The sequence below is a fragment of the Impatiens glandulifera genome, chromosome 1 (assembly GCF_907164915.1).
Source record: "Impatiens glandulifera chromosome 1, dImpGla2.1, whole genome shotgun sequence".
Classification (NCBI taxonomy): domain Eukaryota; kingdom Viridiplantae; phylum Streptophyta; class Magnoliopsida; order Ericales; family Balsaminaceae; genus Impatiens; species Impatiens glandulifera.
This window is the reverse complement of record NC_061862.1, coordinates 20419813-20441975: the sequence shown is the minus strand read 5'-3', so window position 1 is coordinate 20441975 and position 22163 is coordinate 20419813. Positions and strand designations below refer to the sequence as shown.

The 22163-nt window shown below is 32.7% G+C and overlaps 5 protein-coding genes across 5 annotated transcripts; 2 read left to right on the top strand and 3 right to left on the bottom strand.

The window, feature by feature from the left end:
- Positions 1 to 179: 179 nt before the first annotated feature.
- Positions 180 to 983, top strand: LOC124920390 (protein FAF-like, chloroplastic). The gene has a single exon (XM_047460876.1). The coding sequence runs from the start codon at positions 180 to 182 to the stop codon at positions 981 to 983; it is 804 nt and encodes a 267-aa protein (XP_047316832.1).
- A 5801-nt stretch (positions 984 to 6784) lies between these two features.
- On the top strand, positions 6785 to 7774 carry LOC124920512. Its single transcript, XM_047461011.1, has 2 exons — positions 6785 to 7043; positions 7130 to 7774. The coding sequence occupies exons 1-2, from the start codon at positions 6800 to 6802 to the stop codon at positions 7513 to 7515; spliced, it is 630 nt and encodes a 209-aa protein (XP_047316967.1). The 5' UTR covers positions 6785 to 6799; the 3' UTR covers positions 7516 to 7774.
- Positions 7775 to 7852: 78 nt separating this feature from the next.
- Positions 7853 to 8647, bottom strand: LOC124920513 (leucine-rich repeat extensin-like protein 3). The gene has a single exon (XM_047461012.1). The coding sequence runs from the start codon at positions 8534 to 8536 to the stop codon at positions 7958 to 7960; it is 579 nt and encodes a 192-aa protein (XP_047316968.1). The 5' UTR covers positions 8537 to 8647; the 3' UTR covers positions 7853 to 7957.
- A 4680-nt stretch (positions 8648 to 13327) lies between these two features.
- On the bottom strand, positions 13328 to 13831 carry LOC124920380 (secreted RxLR effector protein 161-like). The gene has a single exon (XM_047460864.1). The coding sequence runs from the start codon at positions 13829 to 13831 to the stop codon at positions 13328 to 13330; it is 504 nt and encodes a 167-aa protein (XP_047316820.1).
- Positions 13832 to 15769: 1938 nt separating this feature from the next.
- On the bottom strand, positions 15770 to 17041 carry LOC124920363. Its single transcript, XM_047460841.1, has one exon. The coding sequence runs from the start codon at positions 17039 to 17041 to the stop codon at positions 15770 to 15772; it is 1272 nt and encodes a 423-aa protein (XP_047316797.1).
- Positions 17042 to 22163: the final 5122 nt, after the last annotated feature.

Below are 22163 nucleotides of genomic sequence, written 5' to 3'. Positions count from 1 at the left end.
AATGATAGCCATATCCTTCTTTTCCCCTCTGATCTCTCCAAAGAACAAGCAAAAAGCACCTTCCAAACCCTATTAAATAGCATTCCACCTTAGACTTACTCTTTCTATACCATCTTCTTCCCCATTCTTCTATCCCCTCCTCCTAAATCATCTTTCATGTTATAGAAGAAATACTACCAATGGCTACCTGTGGGAGTCTCCAACACATCTTTGAGGAGAAGAAGAAACCCATAATTCCTGAAACCCCCATTTTCCTTGACTCACTATCCTCTTCCTCATGGAACCAGAACAACATCAACAACTCCTCCCCCATTGATAATCACTCTTTCACTGAGATCTTCGGAGAGCTTCATTTCAAGGAAGACTCCTCCTCCTCATCACCATCATCATTATTTGCATGTCTGCAAACCGATAAGGCAAAGGAAATGTTTGGCAGTCAATCAGACTATAATAATAACTTCCCACCAAAACAGTTTATCATGAGTAGTTCTGAGAGTTTACAGCTATGCACAGAGGGACTGGGATTCGAGAGTTCTGATGATGTTGAAGAGATGAAAAGTGATATTGATTTGTGGACAAACCAGGAGGAGAAAGGAAAAGAGACCCATTCAAGTTCAAGTTCAACGCAGCAAGGAAAGGTATGCATGAGAGAATACAGGAGGAGGTCGAGATTAGTGGGTACTGGTGAAGGCTTTCCTCCTCCAATTACTTCAATTGGAAAAAGTGGAAAACCAGGAGTTTGTTTCAGATCATTCAGATCTGACGGGAGGTTTGTCTTGAAGGAGATCAGAATTCCAACACAAGAGTTCCTTCATGCCCGACGCGAAGATGGGCGTCTCAGGCTCCAGATTATTCAATCAGAGGATGATCATGAAGGAGACATGGAAGAGGAAGAAGATCATCATGAAGAGGAAATAGATGAAGAAGATGATGAAATTGAGAATAACATTAATGATGAAGAGAAGAAAGTAGATTTTTTCTAAACTGATTCTTGATGATAAGATATAAACACCAGATAACTCCTATATCATTTTCATGCCCATCTTTTGGGAGTCTGAAAAGATTAGATGCCCTCCAGTTCTCCTGTTCTTCTGAATAGACCAAAAAATAATAATAGACAGTTGCAAGCTACTTCTTTTTATCAAAATCTTATCACTTTTCTATGTTACTAATTAATGAGAAAATGGTTCATATAGAAAAAAAGCTTTTACAAATTTGAACTATCAGATTCTTGAGCTGAAGTGGGAAATCAAGCAAATCTTGGAAAGATGCATTTTCTGACAAAGTAACATGTATGAATTTCATTTCTTTAGCATAATAAAGGAGCTATTTACTTAGCTTTTAAAGCCTTGTTTGCTTTGGAAGAAAAATAAATCATTTAAAGTTCTTGATATAAGTTCACAAATTAACAATCATAACATTATCAAAGATTAAATGTTTATATATTAAGTGTAAAAAATCTTGTCTAAGAGATAAAATGTTTGAGTCTATTGATTTGGGGTATTATAACGAGAAATATTTTAGCCATAAACTTACATATAAGATAATAACTCCATTTAGACAACTATAAGCAACCAGGTTACCATGGCTAGGAAGTTAAGGGTAGGATTATCCCCCCACATAAATGAGTTGGTGGGAAGTTCTAAGTTTAACTTAGGTCATTTCCAACCTAAATATTTATTTTTAAACCCAAAATGTAGTAAATATCCCATCAAACAGTAATTCATCTTCAACCCAAAAACTCAAATTCAAAAGAATATTCACAGAATATTCCTTTTTATAATAATTTTTAATTTTTTCAATATTATCTATATATTTATCTAAAATTACAAGTTGAACTCATAACTTTACAACAACTTATTAATTACTTTTAAATTCTAATTATAAATCAATTATTTATACAATATTATTTATTATTATAAATTTATAATACTTAAAAATATAAAATATAAATATAAACAAATTTAAATATAAACAAATTTAAATATAAATTAATCATATAAACAAATTAAAATTATCATGAATTAAACATATAAATTAAGTAAAATATAAATAAATTAAAATATAAATAAATAAAATAGGTAAACAAATTAAAATATAAATAAGTTATGTAAATTAATTAAAAACAAACTAGAATGACTAAAATGAAAGTTTTGAAAAATTTTGAGTATGTGAACAGTGTCCCTGCAAATTTGAATATGGAGGAGAGAGAATTTGCAGAAAAACTCAAAATGCAGTTGAGTTTGCAGATGAATTAAAGGACTAAAACCTATTATGAAAATGAGTTTGCAGGTGGGTTGGAGATGATCTTAGCTTGTATTCTTAACTATCAATCAACCATTAAGAACATATTAACCCATTTGAATTCTTGGATTTAGAAATATATATATATATATATATATATATATATATATATATATATATATATATTTTGTGAATAAGTTTAATTGAAAATATTAATTATTTTCAAAATATGATGTGAATACAGATAAAAGATAAGATCACGTTAGAACTTAATTTAGCTTAAATATAATCAAATATCATCTTATTCCATTCTTATTATTAAATTATTAATAAAAATTACTAAAATACATTATATATTTCTTTTTATTATTATTATTATTATTATTATAATATATTAATACATTCTTTCAAAAAAATTTATATATAAGAAAACAAAATTTTAATTTGGTAATTTTTGAAGCTGATATGTAATTATTAGTGATGAAATAAAGACAGTCGAATAAATCAATCAAACATGTCGAAATAATCTCTATCAAATATTTTAAGTAGTAATAAAAATTGTCATTTACCGATAATGGGTAAACAATGTCATAAAAAGTTATGTCAAATGATAACTAACCATCTACATATATATTGTAAAAAAAAAAAAAAAGAAACCATATCAACAATGAGAGAATACCGGTAAGAGACTCTTTAATAGAAAATTTTGTTTTAGTGTCTCTTTATTGAAAAAATAAAAAACAAGTTCATATTATTACTCATAAAAAATGAATTAATACATACTCAAAAAATGATCACCAATATAATTGAAATGTATGAACAATAAACGATCTACCAACCACTGAAAATACTATTTTATTTATATAAAAATTTGGGAAGAAAAATTTAATAAAATTTAATAAAATTTCTATTCAAACAAATTAACACCAAGAATTTTTACTCAAGGAAAAATCCAAGATTTGGAGTTAAGGATGTTCTTCAAAAAAGTTAATGGACTTATTTTTTTTAGGGGAAAAGTAAAAATGAATTAAATATTAAATTAGAATGAAAAAAAATAAGAAATTAAAGAGTAATTTACATTCTCATGACAACTCTATTAAGTCTCATCCAAATAATTATAAATTTATAAACAAACAAATTTTAGCAAATTTTAATAAAAATAAATAAATAATATATACATCCTAATTATTAATTATAATATTAATCAACAACTCCTCTAATTATTATTTTTTCCTTTAATTTATGTCTCTCTTCCTCCTTTAATAATAAATCTTAGATTTCTCTACCATCTCTTCTAATATAACTTTTTATTTTTCTTCCTTTTAAAAATAAAGAATATATATACATATTATAAAACATAATTTTAGTTTGACTAGGCTAAGCTTAACTAGACTTAATCTCTCATTTATCTAACTCCCAGCCTATATATAAGGATAATATATATACATAAAAAAAAATTAATTCAAATTTGATGGATAAGAATAAGATTTCAACTTCTTTACCAATTTTGAGAGAGAAAAACCTACCTTATGTGGATTCAGAACCAAGATTAAGATTCAAATTTTATTAAAATAAATGTATACAATAAATTTTTTAAAATTGTAAAATTTCTCTTAAAAATATTTGAAATAATAAAAATAAGTTTTATGACCTAATAATGACGTAGGCATAGGGACTTGGGGAGTGACAGGAGTAATGGGGAGCAGATTTTTATAGTAGGAAATGAAAGGAGAGTGGAGAGAACCCCTTCCCTCTTCTACCCCTCTATCTTCTCTCTCTCTTTCATGGACTTGAATCTTTTGATTTCTTGCTGCTGCTATTGAATCTTCCTAATCTCAAATATGGACATAAGGTCTGTCGCATCAGCCGCCAATACTCGCGGCGGCGGTGGTGGTGGTGGTAGAAGAACTCCTTCCTCAGAGAGACTCCTTGGCATTTTCAACAATCCCATTTCCCAAACCGACCTCGGCGACGAACTCAGCGAACACGATGTTTTCTTCACTGGAAACTTTTCCGATTCCGAACACCCATCCGATTCTCCTCCCATCTCTTCCTCCCCTAGATGTAACAACCCTCTTCTTTCCGCTAAGAGTTTTGGCCGTTCTGAAAACTTCGGGATCCTCGCCGCCCTTCCGTTGACTGATCGCAACCCAGATAATATCCAAGCCCGATCGGCTTTTATTCACAAACCCTCTATCAAGCCTTCATATTCCTCACCACCCTTATCAAATTCTCGCTTGATCCCTAAGAAACCGCCTCTTGATCGTCCTAACCCAGTGAAGTATCATCAATCTGCACCTGTTAATGTCCCGATGATTCCCGAGGCGATGAGGAGGAACAGAGCGATGCGCCAATTCGATGAAATTGATGATGATGATGACGATGATAAGAGGGGAGATACGATGTTGCCGCCTCATGAGATGATTGCTTCGCGGCAGTCGCCGATGATGACTTTCTCTGTTCTTGAAGGTGCAGGTAGAACACTGAAAGGGAGAGATCTTAGTCAGGTTCGAAATGCAGTTTTGCGGAAGACAGGTTTTCTTGATTGAAGATTTTCTTTATATGTGTGGAAACTTCTCTTCCAAAATCCACATTCTTTTGTCTGCTGTTATCATCTCTGATACATGACTTCATGCCTTCTGCAATTCCCGTGTAGGGCATTTTTATTTGTATTTTTGCTAAAACCTGTGTAGGGTATTAATATGAACCAAATTTGTCCATGATGATTCTTCTTCTTTTGATTATTAACCAGTCGAGAGTGTTTTGTTTTTGCATAGTATGGATTGATATTAGCTGTGATTTATGATAATGATATCCCTTTGAAGATATAAAAAATCAATGATTTCAATCTCATCAAACTGAAGAATCTAATGCAGTCTCTACCCATCCTGTTCAAGAAGAACATTCCCAAGAAACCAGAATGATATTTGCTTCTGAAATAATCTTTCTTATATACTCTTGAGACATGTTTGAGTTAGGTTGTGTTCTTGAAGTTTATTTAGGGAGTTTCAGATAGACTTCAAGTTTTGCTGATCTTGTTTCGATTGGGAACATTATTTGTTTATGGGTTCTCAACCTTGGATCTGTTCTCTTGTGATGTTTATCTAAAGAAAAAAAGTGAGAAAAAAGATTCATTCTAGACCACCTAATAGAATTGAAACACTTTCAAGAAAACCCTTTTCTAGAACATGATCATAATTTGTGGAAATTACCAATGTAGCCACATTATAATTTCCATAACTATTACTGCAAAAAGTAGTTGGGAGTTGCTTTGGATTCTCCCAAGTAAGGCTCATTTAAGTCTCTCTAGAAAATTGCTCCATTATTTAATTAGCTTCTTTTTTTGTATTAATAACAGGAGAATGTTAGTTGAGTTGTCCAGAAATACACAGGTAGCCATTTTCTGGCCACTCCTTCTCCATTATCAATTTGTTTACAACAATAATAATATTAAAAGACCATGATAAAGATGAACTTATACTAACAGGTGTTTGTGTATATCCAAATAGATTGCTTAGGTCATTCTCAGTTTCTTTCCGCTGAAACATTTGTTGACATTGCTGGTGCAATTTTCATTGCCTTCATTTGAAAATATTAACTCTGTCAGATTTCTCATATAGGTGTGGATTCACATTGGAAAACTGTTTATAGGCTAACCCCCATATTCATAAATCCATTGGTGGTTTTCTCCGTAGGATCTGATCCAGATTCAGAAGCAAAAGTGTTTCCAAATCTTGAATGAGGCTTGAAACTCAACTTGACCTCTGTGATTGTTAAATGATTTGTTGGTCCAGTTTGATTTATTTTGAAACTATTTTCTTTCTGTTTCCTCCACAACCAACACTTTTGTTTGAGCACTTTGGGTGAGCATAAATCAAAGAAAGAATCCCATATTAGGATGTGTTTGAACTCACCTTCATTAGCCTACAAATGGTTGTTTGATTAAAAGAACTATAAATTAGTGGGAGACAAGAAGTTGAAAAAAGGAAAAGGAATCACGTGTGTGGCCTGCTCTATAGTTGAAGACTACAACTACAAATGTTGGACTCCATCAATATGTTCCTTCAATTTTAAATTAACCAACCACCGCCACCCTATCCAACCACCCCCCCAAGCTCTCCCACATTTCATTTCTTTCTTTTTTCATAAGTTTTCCCTTATTAACAAAATTCAAAGTAAAAGACACTAACTACACATCCAAAGTCTAATCACCCTAGAGGACTAGTTGAGTTAAAGAGTCTGTAAAAGTTTGTCTGATGGCAACACCACAGTGCCTTTATGCAAATTACATTTAATCATGTGTTTTTAGTTCCCATTTGCATACATAGCTTTCAGTCCAATATTCTTGATGATAATTAGGAGTACTAAGCCTGAGGGATCAGTTTATTAGTGAAGAAGGTCGGGGCTAACTATTAGCAGCTAACTCAGTTGCATTCATAGCAACCACCAAATACACAGGCTAGAGGCCCCCCTTCATTTACTCTGCCCTGTCTGTTCCATTTTAGTTTTTCTCCATCTCTTGTATTTCCTTATATATGCTTCCTCTTGAGTCTTCATGGCAGCCACCATCTTTCTCTGTTGTCTACGTATCGTAGTCATTCTTTCCGATTTATCTGATTCTCCTGAGCTAAGGAAAAAAAGAATGAAGCTCACCCATTTTAAGGACCCCATTTCTCTGATACTACTACCACTACTTCTCTTTTCCTTATTCCTCTCCATGCCACAGCTCTCCACCTGCTCTGGAGATCTCAGAGGATCTGTTTCTTGCCTTGATTGCCTTTCTAATCATGATCTCTCTGGTTTGTTCTTCTTTAACCTTACCTAACCTAATTATGTAACATGTTTGTTTATCCTGGGTTTATATTTTCTTGATATCCACGACTAGGCATTAAGGTTGTGGTGAAGTGCAGCGGAGTGAAGGAGTTGGCCACTGCAACCACGAAAGAAGATGGTTCCTTCATTATCACTCACCTTCCCTCTTCCGACAACTGCCTGGCCAAAATCGTGGGTGGCCCAACTACTCTTTATGTGTCTAGGAAAGATGCCTTCTCCAAGACTGTGCTGCATAATCATCCTGATTCTGATCAACATGATCACTACTTCAGTACTCTTTCTACCCCTCTAAAGTTTTACACTTCTGACGAGTTCATGTCCTCAAAAACATACGATCTACCGTTTCCACCTGAATGGGGATTCCCGCCTTCCCACTATTACACTACCCCTGTTCCTGCCGATAGTACTCCTGTCATGCCTATCATAGGCATTCCATAATTCATGGGAAATAATATGATAGGATGATGCTATGTATAAGTATCTGATAATGCTGTTCTTTAATTAGTATATTTAGTGTGTCGGCCTATAATTATAATTATGGTTGTTTGTATTTTTAGCTAATTAAACTATCTATATATGGTTTTGCATTATCAATTTTCTACTTAGTAGTAGGTAGTGAAATATTATTATGTTATATGAGGCCTATCTATATTTGTTACTGTATTTGTACTACTGCAATATATATTATATGTTTTGTCTTTGTCTTCTAGAGATTTTATTCTTTAAAAAACCAGAAAGAAAGAAAAAAAAACAGTGAATGATATTACAGTACCAAAGAGAAGTTTATTCAAATATATTATATATTATTAGCTCCCTTTAGTTGTTGTAACCACAATTCAACTACAATGTATTGTTTCCTTATAAATACGGGGAGCTTATTTTATGCATACGGTGTTGGGGGAGGGAAGATATATGATGGTGTTGGGGGAGGTGGCACTTGATGTACGGGTGGTTTGTGTGGGGGACGAGGTGAATAGGTTGGTGGAGGTTGATGATGAGTAGGTGGATGGGAATAAATTGGTGGTGGTGGGTTGGGACGAGGTGAATAGGTTGGTGGAGGTTTATGATGAACAGGAGGAGGGGAATAAATTGGTGGTGGTGGTGATAATGGGTGGGGACGAGGTGAATAGGTTGGTGGTGGTGGTGGTGGGTAGGGACGAGGTGAATAGATTGGTGGTGGTGGTGGGTTGGGACGAGGTGAGTAGGTTGGCGGCGGCGGTGGTGGTGAATAAACAGGTGGAGGAAGCGTTGGTGGTGGTTTATGATAACCAAAGTGAGGGATCTCATGTATGAGATGATGATGATGATGAATTATTGGATGATCAAAGATTTTGTGACACAAATCAGAGAAGAAGCCAAAACAATTGGCATCTTGACTTGAAGAAACCATGAGAGGAGACAATAAGAAAGCATATTGGCAAAGGAAAACAAGACATAAGTAGTTGAAAGAAGAAGACATGATATAGATTGGTAACTAAAAGAGTAATTGAGTGAGTTGCAGGAGGAGAGGAGAAGATGAAATCATGTCAAAACTCATATTTCATTCAAAGTCTCAACTTCATATAATGTGATGAATTTAAAGGATGTTGTTGTTGTGAACATGAATATGTATATATATTATAAAATGCATTGTCTCCAAAGAGTTAAAACTCTATGTGCTCTCGACAATATGGTTGAGCATATAAAAGCCTTAATGGAACATTGGCATTTCACCTATTTTTTACTCTAACTGTTTTGCATGCTCTTACCAAATATTTTGACTTTTACACATCAATTAATATGGAAGAGAACCATCTCTACCACTTTTGCTTTTAACTCTATTTTTTCCTTTAAAAAATAAAATTAAGTTCATGAATGAAAATGAATTGGTTTCAATATAGCAATTAAATAATATCAATAGAGGTTAGAGAATTAAGAAATACTTGCAAAATAAAAATAATCAAACAAAAGTTTATCTGGTGCAAACTATCTTAACTAACATAGTCATTTTCAAGAGAGTTTTTCCCATATTTAATTGTATTAAAAAAATCTTATAATAGTCATTCCAATTGATTAAAAATGTCAGATCACGAATGCCCAACCACCATGCTCATTGATTTTCTTTAGTTTTCCCAAATAACAAAGTGGGTAAAGAACTGGCACATTAGTTTGTCACACACTTGGAAACACTAAATACTGACTTCATATACTTGCCATAAACAATGTCATTATTGTAATTGTCAATATCCCCTTCTTTACAATTTACTCTTTTCACATGGATAATTTCTCCTCCATCTAAAAAATATTAGTTAACCTATTGGTTAAGATTATAATTTTTATTAAATCACAGGCAATATTTATTTCTCTTTAAAAAGTGAGAGAAATACAAAAATAAAATAAAATAAATTTATATATATAGAGAAAATTACATAGAGAATGAACCTTATATAATTTTTTTTTAAAATTATTTCTCTTCCTCTTCTTTTTCATTATTTCATTCTATTTCTTTTACTTATTAATTTTAAATATATATTTATATATTTTGAATTAATTACTTATTTATAATTTTTAAATAATAATAAAAAAAATGAATAAATCAAATTAATAAAATATACAAATATATATGTTTTAAAATATATATTATATTATATTTAATAAATATAAATATAAAAGAATAACAAATTAAATATAAAAATTATTAATTAATTATTTTAATTTATTTTAATTAATTAATTAATTTTCACTCTTATTTATTAATAATTAATTAATTTATGTATTTTTGAAATAAATAATAATAGAAAGAGTAAATAATTAAATTTTAAAAAAATAATATATATTATATTTAATAAAGAGAAAACAATCTCTTATGCCTTGTTCGGTTATGTTTTTTTTTAAACTAATAGAGAGAAAAATTAAATTTTTGAATAATGATTTTAGGAAAATATGATTATTTTTGGTAAAAATATATAAAATGTATTAACATATATAAATGAAATATAAAATAATAATTTAAATTAAAAAATATTTTAATAGGATAATTAGTAAATTAATTTAGTTTGATTTTTTATAAAACCCAAAGAGAACCAGTCCTTAATAAATTAGGAAGAAATCATTTAAAAGGATCTGATTTATTATATTTTAAGCAATTAATTTTAATATAAATTCTATTTTATTTCTAATTTATTCCACCAGTACATATAAAGTTTAGAATGTCAATGGGATTGACTATGACTATGAAAAACTAGTGAAAATATAATTAATATTGATTGGTGATTAAGGAGTTTTCTATTACGATTTTTATTTATTTATAAGTGTATATGTTTATATGATACCTTTTCAAAAACATTTGAATTTATATTTGAATATAATTTTTAATTTTTTTAATAATAAATTAATAAGAAAATGTTTTTAATTAACTATATAATTAACTATTATTTATTATTTATTATAATTTGAAAAAATGATTGAAGAAAATAAGAGAAAAATGATATAAAATTTATATTTAATTTTTTCACTTTATTTATATATTTTTTAAATTAAAAAATGTATATCTTTTTTTAAATTATAAAAAAAAGTTATATATATATAAATAAAATAATTAATATATTATATAAGTAACAAATATATATAATTTTAAAAACATATTAATAATTTAATAATAAAAAATTAAAAAGACAAAAATTATTAAATGCATATTTTTTAATAATAAAAATATGTAAATGAGAAATTATTAAATACTTAATTTTTTAATAATAAAAAATAGAAGATAGAGAAATTATTAAATGTGTTTTTTTATATATAATTTATAGTATTATTTTATATATATAATAATAATAAATTAAGAAAAAATATTATAAATATAAAAATTTATTATGAAAGAGAAAATATATATATATATATATATATATATATATATATATATATATATATATATATATAAATTAATGAAGTACTTCTCTTATTTTTTTAATTAGAAAAAAATATAAAATAATTTATAAAAATTCCATATTATATATTGGGAGACAATTTGAGTCATTTTCATGTTGGCGAAAGATAACATGATGTTAAGTAATTCAGCAATTTGAGTCAAAATCTAACTTGAATTTGTCATTTTTATTTGTAATTGACCAGAACCTGACTTGTTTGACCCGATTTACCTAATTAAATTCGAATCAAACCTGATGTAATTAATTCACATTTCTCTATTTCAAATTAAAATTACATCAACACAAAACAAAAATTAAGTTAAACAACAAATTAATTTATAATTATTTAAAAAAAAAAGGAAGTGAGTGAATAAGAAAACATAACACAAAACTCAATAAAAAAACTTGTAATCAGGTTATCCGGTTTACTTTGGGTCGTTTCAGGTCGACCCAATTTTGATATATTTATTAATCAAGTTAAATAGTTAGACCTAAACAAAAAAATACATAATCCTAACCTGATTTTTTCGCCGATCATGTTTTTTTGTCGGTCCAAAATTGCAAGCCAAAATTGCAAGCCCTAATTGTATATATGAAAAATAAAATTTGGGAATATTTATATAATATTTTTATTATATATGAAATTTAGTGAAATTTATTAAAGATAATGTAGAGGTAATATTTTTTAATAAGGATGAGAGATATAACATTTATTTATTTATATATATATATATATATATATATATATTATATTATATTGTAAAAAAAATGAAGATTTAAAATATTTTGTAATATGGTAAGTCAGGGAGAGATTTAATAGAAGTTGTGTTTATATATATATATATATATATATATATATATTTTATATTGTAAAAGAAATGAAGATTTAAAATATTTTGTAATATGGTAAACCAGGGAGAGATTTAATAGAAATTGTGTTTATATATATATATATATAATTTGAAATAAAAAATTATTTTTTAATAAAAACAATTATAATATATATAATACATTTATTTAGAATAACTATTGCAATATTTATTAAATAAATACACAACTAAAATATTCAGTAATAAAAAATATTTTAAGATAATAATTGTATTTTTTTAATATTATGAACTTATTCTAATAAATAAAAATAATTATATATGTATATATATTAAATAACAATGTATTGTAAATAAAATTATATATATATATATATATATATATATATATATATTAAAATTGTTAATTTTATTTAAGAAAACAAAAAATTATTAATCATATTGAAAAATTAAAATATATAATATTTTTTTCATATTATAAATTATTGTAATAAATTTTATTCTACGTTAACATTGATTTTAATAATTAAAAATAGAATATATATATATATTATTAATTAAATTAAAAAATTAAGAATAAAATTATAATTTTAAAATATTTTCATACTTATAAGTTATAAATTGAAATATAATAATTAAGTGAAAAATTGAAATATGTATTATAAACAACTAATATATAAAGAGAAGAGTAATTGCTGCAATGATTCTTTTGTTTACATATGTAAAAATTAATAGTGTTATTACTTTTATTTTTTTATTAAACTAGAATGATTGACATGCACAGTTAAATATATAAACAAAATATTAAATATTATATTACTGCTCACTTCACTCAATCAATTAGCAATCTAATCCACATAATTAGATAGTATTATCTCTTTCTTTTCAAATAACCTTTTATAACTAATTTTATAACTTAATTTTAAACATTTTGTATGAAACTATATTTTATTAGTTAACCAATAATCTCATCCACATAATTTGTAAAGAATAGAGAAAATGCTAGACTCTTATTCAATAAGTACTAGGCTATATATAACACTACTGAGTTACATCAGACTTAACAAAGGAAACTAAAGTTTAAAAATAGCCACGATTACAAACTTAATCAATGTAGACTAAGAATCCTATAAAATAGGAATTTATTCCAAGTAGTCCTAAAGACTAGGACAAGTACTAACTCTTTTATTCTAACTAGTCCTAAAGATAACTAATGATTCTTTCAATCTCTCCCTTAAGCTAATGTCATGAAGAAGCATTAACTTACTTCTGCAAAATCACACATACCAAGCGAGGCAAAGTTTCTGAAACACATCTACCTTCAATGGCTTGGTCATGATATCTGTAATTTGATCAACACTTGCACAGTGAACTAAGGAGATAGTTCCTTCTTCTGATAAATCCCTTAAGAAGTGAAAACGAACATCGATATGCTTGCCGCGACCATGCATAACTGGATTTCTGGATAACTTGATTGTGGAACTCTTGTCACATTTTATGTTTGTACAACTCTTCCCTTCATAGATCATCACCTTGAGTATCCTCTTCATCCAAATGGCTTGACAAACACATACAGTTGCTGCCACAAAATTCTGCTTCTGTAGTAGATAGTGTCACAATAGGTTGTTTCTTCGAACTCAAAGCTACAACTCCTGAACTGAGTAGAAATGCATATCCACTAGTACTTTTTCGATCGTCACTGTCACCGGCATAATCGGTGTCAATGTAGGCTTCAAGTTCCTCCGGTTGACTCCCTTTCTTGTAGAAAATTCCCAGATTCATCGTTCCTTTTAGGTATTTAAGGATCCCTTTTGCAATTTGCAGATGAAGCATAGTGGGCTTAGCCATGTACCTGCTTAGCAAACTTGTAGCATACATTAGATCAGGTCTCGTGGAGGTGAGGTACATAAGACTTCCTACTATTTGTTTATAGTAAGTCTCATCCACATGTACTCCATCTGCATCATTGTGAATCTTCAACCCTAGCGTAGTAGGATTGCTTACCGAATTGCTCTCCAACATCCCAAATCTTTTCAAAACATCTTCTGCATACCTTCTTTGATAGATAAATATCCCTTCTTTCTTTTATAAAACTTCAATACCCAAGAAATAACTCATACATCCCAAATCTGTCATGTCGAATTCCCTCATCATTGATGCTTTAAACTCCATCATCAAGGACTCATCATCACTAGTGAAAATTAAATCATCGACATAAATGCTGATAATGATAACTTTACCTTCTTTGCTTTTTTTTGGTGAAGAAGGTTTGTTCACTTTGGAAGCCATGAAATTCCTCCTTAATGAAATGAGTTTTGATTTGACTAAACTAAGCTCTAGGAGCTTGTTTTAGTCCGTACAGTGCCTTCTGCAGTTGATACACAAGTTCTTCACATCCTTTTTTCTCATAGCCTCTAGGTTGATCAACAAACACTTGTTCGGTCAGGTCGCCGTGCAGAAACGCTGACTTTACATCAAGCTGGTAAATTTTCCATCCTCTATGAGCTGCTGATGCTATTACCATTATGATTGTATCAAACCGAGCCACCAGAGCAAAAACCTCATAATAGTCGATGCCCTGTTTCTGAGAGTAACCCTTAGCTACTAGGCGAGCTTTGTGCTTTGTGATCTTCCCATTTTTGTCTCGCTTTATCTTAAAAACCCATTTGACTCCAATATTCTTGGCGCCTTTTGGTAACTTTGTGAAAGTCCAGGTGTTGTTCTTCTCAATGAGGCTAATTTCATTGTCCATTGCTTGCCTCCATTTTTGCTCTTTCACTGCATCTTGAAAATGAATTGGATCTTCAGGACCCATATCTTGCACCATATTAATGTTGTCATCACTGACAAAGTGTCTCCACTTACAAAATCATTCATCCAAGTAGGAGGTCTTCTTACTCTCTATGAAACTTGTGATTCTTCCTCTTGAACTTGTGGCTCTTCCTCATTATCCGACTCTTCCTCTTGAATTTGTGGCTCTTCCTCATTATCCTCTTCTGCATTTTCTACCGCTTCATTACCACCCTCAAGCTTATCTTCACTTTCCATGTTACCATCACCTCCCTCATTTTGTGTTTTATCACCCCATTCTAGATCAGCACCCACAAGTGTGTCGAATTCTTTTCCCCACTCCCACTGCTCACTTTCTTCAAACACCACATCTCGACTCAGAATAATTTTGTTAGTTTCAACATTCAGAAGTTTATAGGCTTTAGTATTATCACTTACTCCTACGAAAACACAAACTGAACTTTTATTATCCAGTTTACCTCTATTGACTTTTGGAACGTGAGTATGAGATATACATCCCTAGATTTTGAAGTGCTCCACGTGAGGCTTGAATCCACTCCAAGCTTCGTGAGGGGTGACGTCTTTTACTGCTAAAGTAGGACATCGGTTCAGTACATGAAAAGTCCAGTTCACTGCTTCTGGCCAGAAAGATTTTGGAATTTTCTTTGCTGAAAGTAATGCTCGCACCATATTCATTAATGTTCGATTCTTTCTCTCAGCGACGCCATTTTGTTGAGGTGTGATTAGTTGCATACGAATCCCATTCTCATTGCAAAAATCATCAAAAACAATGGAGGTGTATTCACCGCCCCTATCAGTTCTTAGAGACTTGAGTGGCTTCCCTATTTCCTTTTCAACCAAAATCTTGAACATTTTGAAACATTCTAGGGCTTTTGATTTTTTTTCTAAAAAATAAACCCATCCCTTTCTGCTGAAATCGTCGATAAAGCTTAGAAAATACCTCTTTCCACTGTTGGATGCAAGAGTTATAAGACCACAAATGTCTGAGTAAACGAGCTCCAACGGCTGAGTTGCTCTCCAAGAGACATGCTTCGGGATTGCACTTCTTGTCTGTTTTCCATTTATGCAATCCACACACGTTACAGTTGAAGTCGAGAACTTTGGAAGACCATATACCATCTCTTTGTACTGAAGTGTGCGCAGACCTTTTTAACTGAGGTGACCATATCGTTGGTGCCAAAGCTTAGATAGATCATCTCCATTTGTGTGAAAACAATTCACTTCTTTGCTTCTTTCTTGCTGCACATTATTAACACTTGGTGATTTTGACACAATAGTGAACATCCTGTTTGCACTCTTCTCATTCTGTGCAATCAAACCTCTTTGTGGGTGATAGATATTGCATAGTTTTCCTTGAAACAACACTGTTAATCCCTTCTCTTGTAGTTGGCCAACGCTCAATAGATTGTTCTTGAGATCTGGTATGAAGTAGACATCTCCTATGCCATATACAATGCCTCCTAACTCTAGTTTAACAACTCTTTTGCCACTTACTTGCATTCTGTTGTTGTTTCCAAGCTTGACTAAATGGGAGAATGTCAAGTCCAAGCTTGAAAACATATCTTTGTCCCTACACATATGGTTTGAGCACCCTGAATCAATGAACCAAACGTCTCTCCTTTTTCTCTCAGAATCATCCACATAGGCCATCAATAGAAGTTCATCATCTTCCAGTTCAATATAATTTGCTTCTTTGTTCCACTTAGGACACTCAAATTGATATTTTCCCAAATTTTGACACTTAAAACACTCAATAGTGGCTTTATCCACATTATATCTTCCTCTACCTCGTCCACGACCTCGAGATGGTTCTTTGCCTCTACCCCTTCCATACCTTGCTATTTCTTCCACCTTGAGAGCTTGGTCATCATCTTCCTTGTGAACGCGATTGAACTTCTGCTCGTGCATCACCAGTGAGCTTTGTAGTTCATCAATGGATATGTTATCTGTGTCCTTGGATTCTTTGATGAACACTACCACACATGTGAATTGCTTAGTCAAAGTGCGCAAGATTTTCTCCACGATTTTATAATCCAACATGTCCTCCCCGTTGCTGCGCAACTTGTTTGCAATTACCATTACTCTTGCAAAGTAATCAATGATGCTTTCTCCTTTCTTCATCTTTAGAATTTCAAAATCTCTTCTTAGAGAATTTCTCAATGACTTATTCACTTTTTCATTTCCTCCAAAAAAATTTTTCAGTGAGTCCCACACCACCTTGGACGTGCGTCGATCCAGAATTTGCTCGAAAACAGTTCTATCTATTGCTTCAAAGAGATAATATTTTACTTGGTGATATTTGGTTCTGGTATTGTTCAATAGTCCTTGTTGTGCATCTGTGAGTAGAGTTCTTTCTATTGGTTCTTCAAAACCGCATTCCACTAGACTCCATAGACCCTTTGCCCGTAACAGGTTTTCCATGAGTTCGCTCTAATGATCATAGTAACCATCAAAATGTGGAATTTTGGTAAATGTTTTATCTTCATTCATTTTGCTGTGTTTGAGATCTCAGGTTGCTACCTTTCAAAAACTCTCACTCTCAAACTTGGCTCTGATACCAAATATAAAGAATAGAGAAAATGCTATCAGACTCTTAACAAAGGAAACTTAAGGCTTAAAAATAGCCACGATTACAAACGAATAAGACTTAATCAAAGTAGACTAAGAATCCTATAAAATAGGAATTTATTCCAACTAGTCCTAAAGACTAGGATAAATACTAACTCTTTTATTCTAACTAGTCAAGACTCGGGCAACTTCTGACTCTTTCATAATTAAATATAATTATTTCTTATTCCCCAATTGACCTTTCATAATTAATTGTGACCTCATTTCAAGTATTTACACTAACTATCTCATTATTTATACTAACCATTTTTCGTAACATTTCGTACCCAACAATCTCATCATATTACCATCACTTCGGCCAACCAACGATTTCATTCATATATTTAACCACCATACATTCCCTTATCCCCAATCGAACTCTCATTACATATTTTGATCCCATTTCGAGCCTTTTGCATCAAACTATCTCATAATTATAAACTTTTTATTATCATTTTGGCCAATCTCATTCACATATTTAACCACTACAAATCCTCTTATTTCCCAATTGAACTCTCATATTACTAAATTTTGTGATCAATTTTGAGTATTTTGCACTTCAACTATATCTTATATTACCGACTTTTTAGCACCACTTCGGTAAATCGACAATATAATTCACATATTTAATGACTACTTATCATTTGTTTCCGAAAGGTACTTATACAACTAAAACAATTGACCATTTCTGTTAGATAAAATTAGACCGGTTAATAGAACTTAACACAAACAAATCTCCTATGCAGGAACAAACAAAGAACCAGACCGGTCAAAGTACTCAACCGGATTAAGAAGCTCCACCGGTCAAGTTATCAAACCGACCAGAAACATGACCGCACAAAGAAAGACAAGATCGGTCAAAACTGAAGGCCGGAAACACCAGACAGTCGGTCATCTAGAAGCCAAAGGAATACCCGGAAGCCATCCGGTTAACATACATGACCAACCAGCATAAAAAGATACTTCGGGTATCTGTTGAGAATGATACCAAAGGAACAGACTGAACATTGCCATATCCATACAAGTCTGAGGACAGTCTGCAGGTGGCAGAAAACCGTCCTACAAGATCTCTCCATTTCAGGATAAATCAGAAAGGCAATCTTCCAAGTACAGGCAACTGCCCAACAAACAGTTGCCATATTGAGTAAAAGACAAACCTAGCCGGTTTGACATACATACTGAAAGAACAGACCGCCAGGTCTGAAAAGTTGACCGTCAGGTCTGAATCACTGAACCTCTTCTCAACCAATCAAATTCAAGGAAGTGAAATGTGACTGTTGGCACATTTCACCTATAAAAGGAGGAGCAGAAGAGGAGTAAATGCGGGACACAGTGGACAATTAATTTACAAGTGATAAGATTGTGTTCTATCTCTAGAAAAGCTTAAGTGCTAAGTTGAAGTGTGTATTTACAATTTCGGTTAAAATTATACGAGTGTTATCGAGCAGAAAATAAGTCTCGATCGGATTGTGTTTGTATTCCTTAGTGAATATCCTTCTCGCGGTTTCGAGAGGAAGGGGTGACGTAGGAGTTTTATCTCCGAACATCCATAAAAACCTGTCTTGTTATTTACTTTCTGCCGGTTCTACATTCTTACCGATCTGTACTAACCTACTTACACCGCTTTGACCGACTCTACATTACCCAAACCGAATCACTAAGACCCAAAACCGACCCAGCAACCCCCAAACCCGTCCTATTAAAAACCGGTTCTACCTATCTTGTGAGTGTGCTGCTTCAACCTGAAACAAACCTCTTCCGCGCTTGAACCTGGTTCAAGGTATTGTGACAGTTTGTGTAGTATTGAAACCCCGGTGTTAATCTCTAACCGGATTAATCACCACATTTGAGTGAGACGCGAAACCGGCCCAGACCCCGGTTCCCCAGCCTCGACCTAGATCCTAACAATTGGTATCAGAGCAGTTAGTTTCAATACTCAAGCAAGCATGTCGTTCGATAGGCCCCAATGCTAGAAGGTGATGACTTTGCCAACTGGAAGGTACGCATGCATCTGCACTTAATCACCATGGATGACGAGATGCAGTTCATCATAGCCGAAGGACCGATAATCATTGACAAGGACAGGAAGGATTGGACAGCTGAAGATAGGAGAAGAAATAACCTGGATAACCATGCCAAAAACCGGATCTCGAACGGTGTTGACAGAAACACGTACCGCAAGATCATAGACTACAAAACCGCAAAGAAAACATGGGAAACGGTTATACAGATTCATGAGGGAAATGAAAGAACCAAGGAAAACAAGGTAATGGTAGCTACTCAGAAGTTTGAAAGCATCAAGATGAAACCGGGAGAAACAATGAGAGAATACAGTGACCGATTCACAGGTGTGTTAGATGAGCTAGCAACTCTTGGCAAGAGGTATGATAACAAGGAGGTCATCATGAAAGCGTTAAGATCTCTTCCAAGTGCATGTGACATAAAGACAATGGTAATGAGGGAATCAAACTGCCTAAGCAAGATGAAACTACACGATGTATTCGAAGATCTTAAGGCATATGAGTTCGAAATGAGATCTAGGACTGAAGAAGAGGTTTCAGCCTCAACCTCAACTAGAGTATTGATCACATCCACAGAACCGGTTGCACTTGCACCGATCAGAACCGCCGAACAGTTCACCGATGATGCCATGGCAATGCTTGCACATAAATTTGGGAGGTTCATGAAAAGGAGCCAACCGACAAACAACTACAACTATGGTGATAAATCTAATGTAAGACGCTATAACTGTAACTGTTTGGGACATTTCAAGTGGGAATGCAGAAAACCGAGGAGGGATGACCGGAAACCGGACAATCAAAATAACCGAAATAATTACCAACAAACCGGTGAAGGAAGTGAGGTTTAGAAAGCACTGATAGCCGATGATGGAGGAAGCCTATGGGCTCACAGTGATAGTGATGATGAACTCACATGCCTCATGGCAAATGAGGAACAGGTATTTGACTCTCCCTGTGAAGAATTTACTAAAGATGAGTTATATAATGCATTAAATGATACGGTAGCAGAGTATAAGAACCTACTAGCCATATTACCTAAGCAAACCAACTTTAGAGCCGACCTTATAGTACCCATTCTGACCGAATCAGAGATCATACAACCTGATGAAACCTCTACCTTAGAAACCGAATTAGCACCTGAACTATCCTCTGAAACCGAACAGCCTGATGAGCCAGTTCGAGAATTGACCGAGGAGGAAAATGCCCGACTCCAATATAAAATGTCCGCATATAAGAGATCTAGTGAAATGGTAAGAAAAATGTGCAGTTACAAAAGACACCCTACCTGCATGTTTGGTCTAGGTTACAAAAACAATAGATCCCAAAACCGAAAACCCGTAGACAAAGTAAGGCTCACAAAGAATGATCTTCCCTTTATAAGTTTTATAAGAAGCTCCTTAACCGCTGAAGAGGAATTGACCGCCTATAATACGGAAGAAAAACTAACCTATGTAGGGCCAACTGATTTTAAGAAATGGCTTCACCCTGAGAAAAGGAAAGCCAACCTGTTCAATAAAAGAAAAGTCAACCCACAACCGCATAGGACAAACCTAAGATCATCCCCACACAAGGCCTTCTTAGGAAAACAGAAAGACTCAAAACCAAGTGCAAGAAAAGTAGTTAAGACATTGACCAGGAAAGCTGTCCGGTTTGTCAAGGTCTGGATACCCAAGGGACTAATCGCCTGTGGACCCAAGTAAATGTGGGTACCAAATAATTGTAAATATGTACATTTTGCAGGATTTAAAGAAACGGCTAGGAAACTCTAAATGTTACTTGGATAGTGGTTGCTCCAGGCATATGACCGGGAACAACAATCTTCTAACTGATATCAGAATAGAAACCGGTGCACTAATCACCATCGGTGACAACTCAAAAGGTAGAACTGTGGGCAATGGTAAGATTGTCCATGGTAACCTTACAATCGATAATGTACTTTTAGTTAAAAACCTGCGTTTTAACCTACTAAGCATTAGTCAAATGTGTGATGTTGGATACACTGTAGAATTTCTTAAACATGCATGCTTAGTTAAGAATTATCAAGGTACCATACTACTAACCGGAAATAGGCTAGGAAATATTTACAAGGTAGACTGGAAAACAAAAGTAGAATACCCTGTTTGCATGATAGCCAAGACTGATCAAACCTGCTTGTGGCATAAGAGACTAAACCATCTGAACATGAAAACCTTAAACTATATTCGCGGTAAAAAGTTAGTCGACGGAATTCCTGACATAGTATTTAATAAGGATAAGGTATGTTCAGCATGTCAAATGGGTAAACAAACTAGGTCAACCTTTAAGAGTAAAGGACACATTCAATCTAACTAATGCTTAGATCTTCTTCACATAGATTTATTTGGACCGATTCAGGTCATCAGCCTAGGAGGTATGCTTTACACTATGGTAGTTGTTGATGATTACTCTAGATACACATGGGTAATATTTCTACCATCCAAACGTGAAACCGCATCAAATTTGATCACACTACTTAAACGTTTGCAAAATGAAAAATCAACACGCATTAATAGCATTAGAAGTGATAGAGGTACCGAATTTACCAACAGTACTTTAACCGCATTTCTTGATGAATCCGGTATTAGACACGAGTTGTCTAGTGCTAGGACTCCTCAACAAAACGGCCTAGCCAAGAGAAGAAACCGAACTCTCAAGTAAGCCGCACGGTCCATGATAGCCGACTCGGGCATTACTCAAAAATTTTGGGCTGAGGCTATCAATACTGCATGTTATACACAAAACCGGTCTTTAATTAACAAGTTTCACAACAAAACACCTTATGAGGTATATTTTGATAGAATTCCCAACCTCAAGTATCTTAAGATTTTCGGCTGTAAATGCTATATTCACATAAATGGTAAAACCTATCTATCTGCTTTTGATGCAAAAACCGATAC

Bases quoted from the DNA above. Each gene is read 5' to 3' on its own strand.
- LOC124920390 (XM_047460876.1), top strand. From the start codon at position 180: ATGGCTACCTGTGGGAGTCTCCAACACATCTTTGAGGAGAAGAAGAAA.
- LOC124920512 (XM_047461011.1), top strand. From the start codon at position 6,800: ATGGCAGCCACCATCTTTCTCTGTTGTCTACGTATCGTAGTCATTCTT. The intron at 7,044-7,129 runs GTTTGTTCTTCT...ATCCACGACTAG, and splicing joins TTCTAATCATGATCTCTCTG to GCATTAAGGTTGTGGTGAAG.
- LOC124920513 (XM_047461012.1), bottom strand. From the start codon at position 8,536: ATGTCTTCTTCTTTCAACTACTTATGTCTTGTTTTCCTTTGCCAATAT.
- LOC124920380 (XM_047460864.1), bottom strand. From the start codon at position 13,831: ATGTTGGAGAGCAATTCGGTAAGCAATCCTACTACGCTAGGGTTGAAG.
- LOC124920363 (XM_047460841.1), bottom strand. From the start codon at position 17,041: ATGGAAAACCTGTTACGGGCAAAGGGTCTATGGAGTCTAGTGGAATGC.